This window comes from Lepidochelys olivacea (genome assembly GCF_965140295.1).
Source record: "Lepidochelys olivacea isolate rLepOli2 genome assembly, chromosome: 14".
NCBI classification, from domain to species: domain Eukaryota; kingdom Metazoa; phylum Chordata; order Testudines; family Cheloniidae; genus Lepidochelys; species Lepidochelys olivacea.
The window spans coordinates 8,604,984-8,618,076 of NC_140424.1; the positions used below are offsets into that span (position 1 = coordinate 8,604,984).

General features: G+C 40.5%; 1 protein-coding gene across 2 annotated transcripts in view; it reads left to right on the forward strand.

The window, feature by feature from the left end:
* The window catches only part of SMURF2 (SMAD specific E3 ubiquitin protein ligase 2), a 93,697-nt gene that overhangs the window by 75,914 nt on the left and 4,690 nt on the right, over nt 1–13,093 (forward strand). For both annotated transcript variants that reach the window (XM_084648279.1, XM_084648280.1), the window contains 7 exons: nt 282–486; nt 2,872–2,975; nt 4,914–5,028; nt 5,456–5,634; nt 6,216–6,353; nt 6,584–6,704; nt 8,528–8,729. In XM_084648279.1, the coding sequence (XP_084504405.1) occupies nt 282–486; nt 2,872–2,975; nt 4,914–5,028; nt 5,456–5,634; nt 6,216–6,353; nt 6,584–6,704; nt 8,528–8,729 (1,064 nt within the window). The remainder of the gene's footprint in view (nt 1–281; nt 487–2,871; nt 2,976–4,913; nt 5,029–5,455; nt 5,635–6,215; nt 6,354–6,583; nt 6,705–8,527; nt 8,730–13,093) is intronic.

The window sequence follows — 13,093 nt, forward strand, 5'->3', positions numbered from 1 at the left end:
ATAACCTTTTACGTACTTCATAGAATAGCATTAATGGAAATAACAAACCCTGAAACCAACTACTTGCCAAGAAAGACAGAAGCATGTGTCTTTGGTCAGGATAAGGTCTCTGGATTCTTTTTCTTTTTATTGAAATTGGACATTTTTAAAACGTAATTACAATAAGTAACCATGTGCAATTGAAACTAGTTTTGTTGTAAATACTAAAATTTAAAAAATATCTGAGAGGGAAATAGAGGCATGTGACTTGCGTTTCTGAAAATAGCTCTGTTTATTTCTAGCCGTCAGAACCAACTTAAAGATCATCAGCAGCAACAGCAGGTAGTATCGTTGTGCCAGCTTCCAGATGAGGCAGAATGTCTGACTGTGCCAAGGTATAAGCGAGACCTAGTGCAGAAACTCAAGATTCTGAGGCAAGAATTGTCGCAGCACCAGCCCCAAGCTGGCCACTGTCGTATTGAAGTCTCCAGAGAAGAGATTTTTGAGGTAATCTGAAGATAAGGAAACTCTACCCATTTTTAAGTGATGGGAGAGGGAGAGCAGGGGAGGGAACTTTTCCGAGAGGTGGTGATGGTATATTCTGGGGTAAGGGTTCAGGAGAGTGTATAGATAATCACCGATCCTAGATGGGATGTGATTCTCTTCCAGTAAAGAAATTAAAAGGGAGGGGCAGTTGTTTAGGAGAGGGGAGAGTGTAGATTGAAAATGTATATATTTTTTTTAAATAAATATAACAGGTAAATAACTTCATATAGCATTCATCTTCAATATTTTAATTACACAGTATGTATCTCAAATACACATTTTCGTTTAGATTTTTGAAAATCAGACATTTTAAAATCATGAATTCTCAAGGCTGATGACTGACAGGAGACACCCAAAGTGCAGTGTTCTCGCTGGAATTTTGCAACATTGTTTTCTGAATTAATCATATGCAGTTGTAATTCTTTGGCTCCCCTCCACCGCAACCTTCTCGCTTCACACTCAACTTCCAAGCCTCTACATTGTGGTCACCATTTTTCCATCCAAGTAGGATTGGATGAGTCTTTCCTTTGAAGACTTGCTCATCTCGCTTTAATTAGCTGTGGGGGCTGCTGTGCAGTAATCAGACATGCAAAGTCACAAATTTATCATGAGTGACGCGATTTCTAAGTAAAATTAAGCCGCACTCACGATCTTGCGATAGAACTCTCAAATGTCAGGATTTATTTATTTTATTTATTTGCTTAAAAAATAAAATAAAAATAAAAATTCTGACATTTGAGAGCTCTATCGCAAGATCCTGAGTGAAGCTTAATTTTACTTAGAAACTGCTGTCAGCCAACAGCTTCCCCTCCCCAGGGCGCTCCCTGTACGAGAAAGGTACGTTTTTAGCCTGTGTGGTTACAGAGGAAAGGTTGAAAATGTGACCTTAAAGTCTCAGAAACCAGTATGGAAATAGAGAACCCACATTTCTCATGATTTTTAAGCCAATGGACTTTTTTTAATCTCATGATATTTTGGGGTCTGACTCATGATTTTCTAATAGCAAGGGTTGGCAACGCTGAATGCAAGCTGGAGTTCCTTGGAGGCTGCGTGCTAGTGAACAGGGGATCATGACATTGTTCTCAAACAGAAACTATACATTTAATTCCCAGTTCTTCATTCCTCCTACCTCTCTGTTCTTCGGTTTCTTTATCCACACATTTTCTTCTGGTAGTGCCTGGGAGTTACCCGATAGAGGTGTAACTCTAGCTTTCCCCGTAGCAGGGGGCACCCAATGCTTGCAATACTTGATATTCCTTAATGCTCCCCTGAAGGTTTGTTTTTGTACCTACCCTTAACAGATTGTCCATGTTTTGTCCTCTTAGACAGGAGAAATGAGCCCTTATCTAGCACTTTCAATCTCCAAAGCAGTTTACTGACAATTATAGCTTTTAATTACTTCAGAAGTATAGAAGGACAAAACAAAGAGAAACGATCCCTGCACATGATAAGCAATTTAAGGATCCATGGCTTTTCTAGCGTATCTATTCTTTTATTTGACAAGTAATGTTATGTTGGTAGAAAACATAGTAGCCTGAGAAATGGTGGTTAATAACTGAAAGGACACCGTCTGGTTTAGGTACTGAGAGTCAAATGATTTATCCTAACAAATAGTATATAAATCCATGATATGCCCACACCTTGAATACTGCGTACGGATGTGGTCTTATCTCAAAAAAGATATACTGGCATTAGAAAAGGTTCAGAGAAGGGCAACTAAAATGATTAAGGGTTTGGAACAGGTCCCATGTGAGGAGAGAGTAAAGAGGCTAGGGCTTTTCAGCTTGGAAAAGAGGAGACTAAGGGGGGAATATGACTGAGGTATATAAAATCCATGAGTGGTGTGGAGAAAGTGAAGAAGGAAAAGTTATTTACTTGTTCCCATAATATAACAACTAGGGGCCGCCAAATGAAATTAATGGGCAGCAGGTTTAAAACAAATAAAAGGAAGTTCTTCTTCACACAGTGCACAGTCAACCTGTGGAACTCCTTGCCTGAGGAGGTTGTGAAGGCTAGGACTATAACAGGGTTTAAAAGAGAACTGGATAAATTCATGGAGGTTAAGTCCATTAATGGCTATTAGCCAGGATGGGAAAGGAATGGTGTCCCTCTGTTTGTCAGAGGATGGAGATGGATGGCAGGAGAGAGATCACTTGATCATTGCCTGTTAGGTTCACTCCCTCTGGGGCACCTGGCGTTGGCCACTGTCAGCAGACAGGATACTTGGCTGGATGGACCTTTGGTCTGACCCATTGTGGCCGTTCTTATGTTCTTACGTTATGTTCTAGTAGTAGGATATCTATCCATAAACAGCAGTGAATATGACAGTAGATGGTGTGATTGCAGGAGTCTTACAGGCAAGTCATGAAGATGAGACCTAAGGATCTGTGGAAGCGATTAATGATAAAATTTCGTGGAGAAGAAGGCCTTGATTATGGAGGGGTTGCCAGGTATGCTAGAAAACATGACCTAAATTATACACTGTATTCTGAATCCTAAAGCTATCTTGTTCCTAAGTACTGTGTTTTTTAAGTCTTTTTTTTTTTCTTTTTTTTTAAATGTGTGTTCCACTAATAACTTGTACCTCAAAATTGTCTCTCTCAGTTTTCTGGTGTTTCTATAGAGTAGAAAATATACCCCAACGTAGGAATTAATATCTTGTAAGTAAATCTGCAAGATTATTGCAGATCTTAACATAGATGCATTTTAAATGTGACACATGTTTCTAGTAACTCCAGTGAAGATGTAGTTGTTTTTTCCCCTCTGGTTACTGAAGCTTAGATATCTGAGAGTTTACACCATTAAGGACTGACTCCACCTTGTGGTACATTTTTGGTAAGAAAAGTAAGTCTAATATTGTTGTTTCCAAAGAAAAACCTTGACTAGGATTTAAAGTCAAATGTTAGCAGTTACTAGAGTAGGGAAGTAAAGCCTATTTTAATTTTTCACTTGTTAAAAAAACTTTTTTTCTGCTGGTAGCAAATGTTTCGGTTTAAACATCATTTAAAACGGTTTTGATATAACAGCTACAATTATTTTAACATATAAAGTCCTTGTTGCTACTGTAAAATAGCCTAGATGCTACTGTAATACAGTCAAAAATATTAATATGTCCATCTTGCTGGATTATGGATGTGTGACCTGTGAATGAAATAAGCTGTCGGATAGAAGTTAACATATTTATTGTGGTAAATAGCACTTTTATGTTAAATTCTAAAAAATACATAAGTAGTGAGAGTTACAACTTTCATTTATTCTTAAGCATCCATCTGCCCCCCAAAATTGAGGAGTATTTCTTTGGCATCTCTAGGTGCTGTATGGCAGGTTGTCGTAATGAAAGACACAAGGCAACTCTTTTATTGAACATATCTTTAGACCCCTGCGTGGGTACAAAATTTGTATCTGCATCTGATTCACGATCCGCAAAAATGTTCCGCAGATATCTACATCCATGGATATAAAGCATATATCCGTGGAGTTGCAGGGCTCTACATAACTTTACTTGATTTTTGCATAATGACACTATAGTGTGTTTGCTTCATGTAACATCCCATCCGTGGAGAATAACTTCTCATTTAATCATTACTGTTACAACAATCTAATATTTTGTTGACTTAATTTCAGCTGATTGTTCAGTTATAACAAAAATGTTTCAAAACTAGAAATAAGAGATGCAGTAAGGTGTCATTTTCCATGCTTCTGCTAGTGTTTTCTAGCGCTACTTCTGGTTGGCATACCCTGGACAATCAGCCCTCTGCTTTGTGGGCAGCCAAAGAAGCAAAGCTAAGGAGCAGCATGAAAAATTATGGTTGTTCCCCTCCGCCCCTTAAGCCAATATTTACCAATCAGTACAAACTTATTTAGCACTTCAAATTGAAGCCTTTAATGTAAATGTCCTTCAGGTAATGGATACGTTCAGCAGAGTATCATAGAGCAGCATCTGAAGAAATGGTGTTTTACCCACGAAAGCTTATGCCCCAATAAATCTGTTAGTCTTTAAGGTGCCACCAGACTCCTTGTTTTTTTTGTGGATACAGACTAACACGGCTACCCCCTGATACTATACAGCAGTGTTGTATCGTGAGTAAAATATACAAAATACAACCTTGTCTTAAATGTGTAATGCCTAAAGAAGGGGAAGCAACCAGAAACTATTGAGATTAAGGTGAAGAAAAGGCTTGGAGAGCTGAGAAACCAGCCAGTTTTCAAGTACTGTATGTTTACTGGGCAAGTAAAAGTAATTTCTGCTTTCTGTCCTGTTTGTAGCTTAACTGTGTATCGATCACTGTAAATATTTACAGTTGAAAACCTAAATTTTTGCACAACTTCTCAACATAGAAATGTATTTGTCTGAAACATGCAGTAAAATAATTATTTTTTTTCCCCAGGGAATGGCTTTACCTGTTGTCTCATGAAATGTTGAATCCATATTATGGCCTCTTCCAGTATTCACGAGATGATATCTATACGCTGCAAATCAACCCAGACTCTGCAGTTAACCCGGTACATATTATGACAAATTTACAGAACTCATTCTTTCTGTGACCTAGGAAATTCATCTTCAAATAAGCATGAGGAATGCCTTAGACTTAGGAGTCTAATTCTCACATTATCATTGCTAGAAATTGGATTTGTGTAATGGCATGACCCCTTTGTATTTAGAATTAATCAAAGAAAAATACCAAATATTTCTCCTTAATTTTGGTGCCAGATGTTTGAATTGCGTTAAGGAAAGCATGAATAAAAGTTGCTTCTGTGCTGAGTAATAGGATCTCTGAATTGTTGCCAACCAAGTTCTGAAAGTGTGACAACAAAAAAACCTAGGAACTTTTTGATTGCAAAGCCTTAATTCTGAAATTTGAAATTCTGTAATTACTCTCTCTGGAAGTCTGATTTCGTTGAATACATTTGTTTTTGCTTTTAATTCCAGGAACACTTATCATATTTCCATTTTGTTGGACGGATTATGGGGATGGCTGTGTTTCATGGACATTATATTGATGGGGGCTTCACATTGCCTTTCTATAAGCAATTGCTAGGGAAGCCAATTACTCTTGATGACATGGAATTGGTTGACCCAGATCTTCATAACAGCTTAGTCTGGATACTGTATGTATTGCACATTTAATAATCATGACATTTTAAAATTCTGTTAGAATTAATACAAATGATCTGTGTTCCTAAATCCAGTTAGAATTAAATTAAAAGTAAAGTATATTCTATGCTCCTGCTGCTGTCTAAGGTAGATTTACAGTATATCTTTCTAGTGTTCATAGTAAACAAAAGCTTTTTAAAAAATTGAGTATTTCAGCTTTCTAGAGGCATGGACATGTGTCGTGAATGTAATTTTGAACATGGAATGAAAGAACTTTTGATTCACTGGGCTTATGGCTGTTTAATTTGTCAGAAATTGTAATTTAGCTTTTCTATTTACTGATTATGTAAACCATTAAATAGCTGCAACATGTTGCTAAAAGTGTTGCATCAAAAGGTTTGATAGTGTTCCAAAATATAATTCAAGAATAATAAAAAAGTAGTAGGTTTTCTTGTGTTATGCTTATTATCAATATTTTGAAACCAAATCTGATTATAAAATTATATTGAGGTGTCTATCATAGGTTTTTATGAATGCAATACATTTGCAGAGTATGTCTTCTCCACTGAACCATTTGTTTATTTCCCTCCACAAGAGAGAATGATATTACAGGCGTCTTGGACCATACGTTCTGTGTGGAACACAATGCTTATGGGGAAATTATTCAACATGAACTGAAACCCAATGGCAAAAGCATCCCTGTCACAGAGGAAAATAAAAAAGAATATGTCAGGTATTAAATAATCATACACCTATTTTTCAAACGAAGCTTCTCTTTGAGTTTCCTCCATGAGAGATTTTGGCTTGTTGGAACTTATTGCCAGTGTCACATTTATCTAAGCACTAGCACAGTAGTTTGATTGTGTTGTGTTGCTGTCAGTAAGTTTAGGTTTTGGCTGGGTAAAGTGCAGGGTTATTGTGTTTTGAATATATTTTTCACAAAACAAATTTGCACTTTTGCAGGCTTTATGTAAACTGGCGATTTTTACGAGGAATTGAAGCTCAGTTTCTAGCACTGCAGAAGGGATTTAATGAAGTAATCCCACAACATCTGCTGAAGACATTTGATGAGAAGGAGTTAGAGGTCAGTACACTAATGTTACATTATGTCGTCAAGTGTAACAATAAAAGGCTGATGCATTCTTCTGAGACTAAACAATGTGCTAAGTTGCATCCCCAGGTGCTTCTGGGGTTTTGCAGGTGCAGTATTACAAGCACCACAGTTAAACACAAAAGGTCATCCAGGCCTTGGAATTCTGAGGTTGATCTTCTACAGAATCAGTAGCTGGGTTTGTCAACTTGAAGCATTCTCTCTCTCATGTGGTTTGTATTGTTTAACTCTGTTCAGTAGAGTGTATACACACAGGTTTGGGCTTATGTTTTTGTTAATCTTGGGAGTGACTGAATAGGGTGCTTCATAGTGACTGTAGAAGTAGCCACTTCCTTTATGTCAGTCCATTCTGATAGGACATGTAGTATGGATCCCTCTCTTATATCTTGGTTCAGTTGGTTTTCTATTCCGAAGTATCTACAATCACCTCATATTGGTCCAGAGCGTCCTCTGTAGTGGAGGTGGCAGTGTATTACCCTTAAAGAAACACTGCCACGGAGTGCTCTACTAAATGTAAAGATCCAGCGCCTGAAATACCGTATTGCCCTGGACAAATGCAGCTGGTTCCCAAAGTCCGTTTTTAAAAACGGACATCTAATATAGAATCCATATCTGGGATTTTTCTCTCTATCAGTCCTGCAGTGATGGCCCACAACCACAGAGCCATTGTATGTGTTTCGGTTTAGAAAATGGCTAAAGTGTGAATTATCCACATTTCCTGTGTTTCTGTTTGTAAAGTTATTGTGATCCTGGAATATATTATGATTGCTTGTCTGTTTTCCCAGTGAGCAGGCTCATACAGTAAATTCAGAATAGTTTTATATATGCCTCATGAGAACTGGGAACAAAGCATTCTCTGTCAAGAGGATCTGGCTTCTAGAGGAACCAGCTTCCAGAGGAGATTAGGCAAATCCAGAGCTTGACTCTTTCAGAAATACTGCAAAACCTTCTTCTTTGAAATAGGCCTTTCCACCCTCACAACAATGACATGCACAACACTGACACTCCCCTCTGCCCAAAGACAACCATTTCCGCCCCAAAATAAAAACATTACAAATGCATGTAGGGGCTTTATTCAAAAAAGGAAGACGTGCCGGAGACTCCATGAAGTTCACTAGGGACTTGGCTGTTGCTATTGATTTTTCAACAGAAGGCATTCAGATATAATGGTGATAAAACCCTTAGATACACATTCACAGTGCACAGTTTTTATTTAAGCTCTGACAAAATTGGGGATGGATGTTCTAACAAAATTAAAACGAAGTCCAAGATACGTTTTACTTGTGCATTTGTCTTGTAAATGTGTTTAATCTGATTTGTACAAGACGTGTGGAGATGACTGCAATAAAAAGTTACATTAAGAGGGGAAAAAACAGAATTAGTTAAATTCTGAGAACCAAACTATACCCCCCAGCTACTCATAAGAAACTCCTCTTGAACTCAGTGGCCTCAATGCAACATCTGAATGCAGAATTTGACCCGTAAAGTGTACATCTGGAAACACAAGACACTTTCAAGCTCTCTAAATTATCTTTACCATACAACTTTTGGATATTGGCTGCTGTGTTTGAAATGAAGTTTAAATATGATACCTTGAAAATGGATTCATGGTATGACATTGCTTACTACAGAATAAAATGATATAATTGTGTGTGCCTTTAAACAAGAGAGAGAGCCTGTAACTTTCCATTTGCACTGAAATCTATAGGTGTTTTTTTACACATGCGTTGTATTTTGATGCTTAGATGTAATGTCACTTATTTCTATTGACAACTGATGTATACAATTATTAACAGCTCATCATTTGTGGACTTGGAAAGATTGATGTTAATGATTGGAAGGCAAATACTAGGTTAAAACACTGTACTCCAGACAGCAACATTGTGAAATGGTTCTGGAAAGCTGTGGAGCTCTTCGATGAAGAGAGGAGAGCACGATTGCTCCAGTTTGTGACCGGCTCATCCAGAGTTCCTCTTCAGGGTTTTAAAGCATTACAAGGTAAAAATTTGATGGGAACCAACTTAAAATGGATCCATTTGGGGAAAGAAATACCACATCACAGAAACCTTGCATAAAAATAAGATTATTGATTTGTAATGTGACCTTTTTAAAAAAAAAAAGGGGGGGGGGTTTCAGTGGTCTTGATTAGCTGTTTTCAGTATCATTTACCAGTACTCTTCTCTCCTGTCCCATAACCTTGTGACTCTCCGCTGTAACCTGCCCTATTCTTTCACTCAGCAAAGCACTTCATTCTCTTGTCTTCTCTAATTGTAGAGAACTCTGGACATCAGAGACTTGTATGTGATTCTCCTGGCTGGTTTTTTTTCTGGTAGCCTGTTTTGTAATATTCACTTTATTACAATCCCTCACCGCCTTTGCAGCTGTCCACAATTCACTCCATGCCAGGAAAGCCAGCAACTTTGCGACTATAACAGGTGTGAGAGAGACTCTTGACTTCTTGGAAGGTGCCACATGGTGGTGAGCAGGCTAGGAAAAGAGAGAATCTACCTCATTATCCAACTGCCTTTGGAACTCTGATAGAATATCTACCTTCCTGCAGCAACCGTTCTAACTTTGTCATCCATGCTGCTGGGTGAACAGAATCAGAGGCAATCAGTTCAGGCCTCTGTGGTCCCCCTGTTTGTTCTCTCAAGATGGAGGAAAGTGTCGAAGAGAACACGCTCACCAAATAGAAGTATTTTCTTTACTGGTAGAAAGGCTGGATTCCAACTGAGCAAAAACCTTGTGATTGCCAGTTGCCACTTACAAAAGCCAGGGGATCTGGAAAACAAATATCCCCACCCAGCCTTCTCACTCACATAGGGCCTATGCAGTCTTTTGGGTTCCTAAGATGGCATAGGTCCCCTGCAGTACTAAGATTTCATTAATGGGCTTTAGTACCCGTTAGCAGAATACAGTATTCCACTGAGTGCTAATGCATATTGGAGGAGCTCTACACTATGTTGCATATTTAAATGGCAACATGAAAAGCATAAGCAGAGGTGGCAGCCCCACACTCATTTAGGTGCTTTCTTTCCTATGATTAACTCACTGTATGACCCACGAGATACTTCCCTTGTTTAATGTTCTGTTAGTGACCCCTATTACTGCCATGGCTAACTTAACCTGCGGGTTAAATCCTTAACATGAGCTAGAATTTTGCAGCACATACTGGACCCTAGTGTCTGGGAAGGGCCATACAACCACCAGTGCCCAGTGGGGCCTTGGCTATCACAGAAGTTGTACCACTTTAGCTATATTGGTATAGTTGTAGTTGTACAACCCCTGAGGTCAAATCTAAAGTAGAAGCAGTCTCCCAGCATAGCTATACAAGTGTACTATGCTGACGAAAGTGCTGCTAATGTGGATGCAGCTAATACTGGCAAAGCTGTAGCTTTTAGAGAGAGAACTTATTCAGTCATCACCCTGAGTGGAGTAAGCTGCACTGGTAGCAGGGCAGTTCTTCAAGTTGTTGCCCCTATGGGTGCATTCGCCGTAGGCTGCGCGTGCACTGGTGCACTCTCGAGTGTAGATTTTAGTTAAGTGTGCTCTATACATCCTGGTCCTCTGGTGCAAGGTATATAGGGAGGGGTGGACCCGCCAAGGCTCCAGTTACTTCTCAACTGCCCCTGGCTTGAAACAAAGCATAGCAGAGTGTGTTGTTAGCTTCTCCATTACTGCCTTCTTAAGAAAGTAAGTATTTTATTTATGTATTCCTCATTTTATTTGTTTCCTATTTGTTGTAGCTGAAGTTGGTGCTTCAGGAGGCCTGAACCCTGGCTGCCTTTCTTTGCAGTTAGGACCTTCCAGCCCTCAGCTGTTGTTGTCTGCAGCCTCCCAGCTTGGGTTATGCCAAAGACCCTGGACTTCAAACCCTGCCAGGCCTGCCACAGGTCGTCTTCCTCCCCACAGTGAGGGACATTCCAGCTGTCTCAGAGTAGAGTCCCATGTCTACTCTAAGTGCAAGGTCTGCACTGGATTTCAAAGCAGATTTCGCAAGCTGAGGGAGGATGGGATGGAGTGCTCTGCTGTCTGAAACCTGCAGGATTTGACTCTCCTCCCTGGCACAACGGCCTTAGTCACTCAGGCTGCAGCAGTGACTTCCAGAGACCATGGAGCAGCTTCAGAACTGAAGCACTCTTAAGACATAGAAAATTCATTCCCTGGGGAGAGTCTCCAAGTTACCTCTTAGGACAGAGAGCAAGGTGACTGGTGTGGGTACTGCTGAGGCTTCTGTGACACCCCACCCCCAGTACCAAGCTACCAGTACCCACCAAAAAAAACTTCTCTTATGCCTCATGCTAAGAAGTCTTCTAACAAACTGCACCAAGCACCTCCATAGTTGGCCAGGGAACTGGAGACATCCAGACACAATGACTTCTCCAGGAACAGGCATTCCTAAGAAGCCTTGTTCAACTATGCTTTGGTACTGCCCTCCTCTGGACACAGCCACAAAGAATACACGGACTTTACCTCTGTAGTGTACTCTTGGAGTTCATGGACCATACTTTTGCACAGTCCCAGGTACCATCTCAGGTTCCTATTAAGCACTGTCCAGTTTTCTCTCCCATGAAGACTTCTTAGTTACAGAAAAGCCAGGATCTCCCCTCCTAAGGAATACCCAGAGGGGACCCTCCCCAGTACCATTCACAACCAGAGCTTCCTTCTATTATCCTGGATCCCAGCACACAATCTTGACCTCTGGTACCAGCCCCTATGAACCCCCAGTAACTATCCAGCCCCAACATACCTGTGCTTGGGACTCTCCATTGGACACAGGAGAGGATAACTCCTCAGATTCAGAGGTTTCAGACTAGGATTCTACCATTCTTTCCATTCTAACCGCCCTCTGGAGATATTTCCCAAGGAGGAGATCACGGAAACAGCAGACATTCATGTCGTCCCTGGCAGGATCATCCTCTTCCTTTGCTTATACACCACTACAGTGGACTTTTTGGAACACATGGACTCTGTAGAGTGACCAGTATTATAGGGTACCCTCCAGAAAGCCCACTGTGGTGTTGCATAAGGAAAGGAAGAGGATGGTCCTGTCCTGGATGACATGAATGTTTGCTGCTTCTTTGATCTCCTGCTCGGAACCCTGGGGATCTATATGCCTTCCACAAAGAAATGACTTACCAAATCTGATTGCTTAGCATTCTTGACTTTTTCAATACCAGACCTATACAGACCTGCAGAAGCCTCCAGAAAGAGGTCCAGATCTTACAAGAAGACGCCTTCCTTGATGGTGACCTCCCAGTCTGCATCATCTTCCAAAAAGCCATTTTGACAGCTAGGTCATGAACTGCCGCCTTCTCTGGATCTCGTGTTGCATGAAACTACTTTACATTCACCTTTTGGGGACCATCTCTCATTTTCAACCTGCCTGGGAGCTCATCGCATCAGACAGATCGATCCTACAGGTGGTTTCAATCTTTTTTGCTCTTAGGGGTGATTGAGACAGTTACCCCGAATTCACTGGAAGAGGATTCTAATTCAGGTACTTCCTGGTTCCCAAAAGGAAAGAGGATGGAAGCTGGTCCAAGACCTCAGGACTCTGAATACCTTTATCCTTTTGCAGCATTTCAGGATGACTACTCTAGCAACGATAATTCCATCCTTTAGATCCCAGACTGGTTTGTCACACTTTCATATAGCTATGCACCTGTCTCACAGACTCTTCCTACAGTTAGGTATTAGCACAGAGAATTACTAGTATCCTGTCCTCCCCTTCAGCCTTTCAGATGCTTCAAAAAAATCTGTATAAAGGTCCACTCTGTTGCAGCTCACATGCATCATTGGGGAATAACTCTTTCCCTATCTGGAGAGTTGGCTCAAGGGTCACTCCTTCCTCAAGGTCCAGCCAATGACCAACAAGGCCCATGTCTCATTTCACCTCCCTGTGCCTTTGTCTAGAGTTGGTAAAATCTACTCTAGTGCTGATAAAGAGCATAGACTTCAGTGGAGCCCCTCTGCACTTCTCAACCTACTTACCTATGTACAGGTTAACCCCAATGGCCTTCCTTATCTCCATGCTACAGTAGATCCCACAATCCATAGCAAGTGCTTGCCTGCAGTTCTTAGGCCACACATCAGCCTACATGTTTGTGACATCCTATGCAAGACTACTCCTGTTGATGGACTGTTAAAACCCCCAACAAAGTCTTTCCAAGTGAGTGATCTTACCACAGCATTCTTGACTCCATCAACTGGTAGAAGGATCCTTTCACAGTTAGTGTGGGAGTTCCATTTTCATGGCTGCACCCATCAAGGGTCATCTCTACATATGCCTCCCTGCTGGGTTGGGTTGCCCATCTCCAAGACACCGCAGCCCAGGGTAAATGGACTCCTCAAGAAGAATC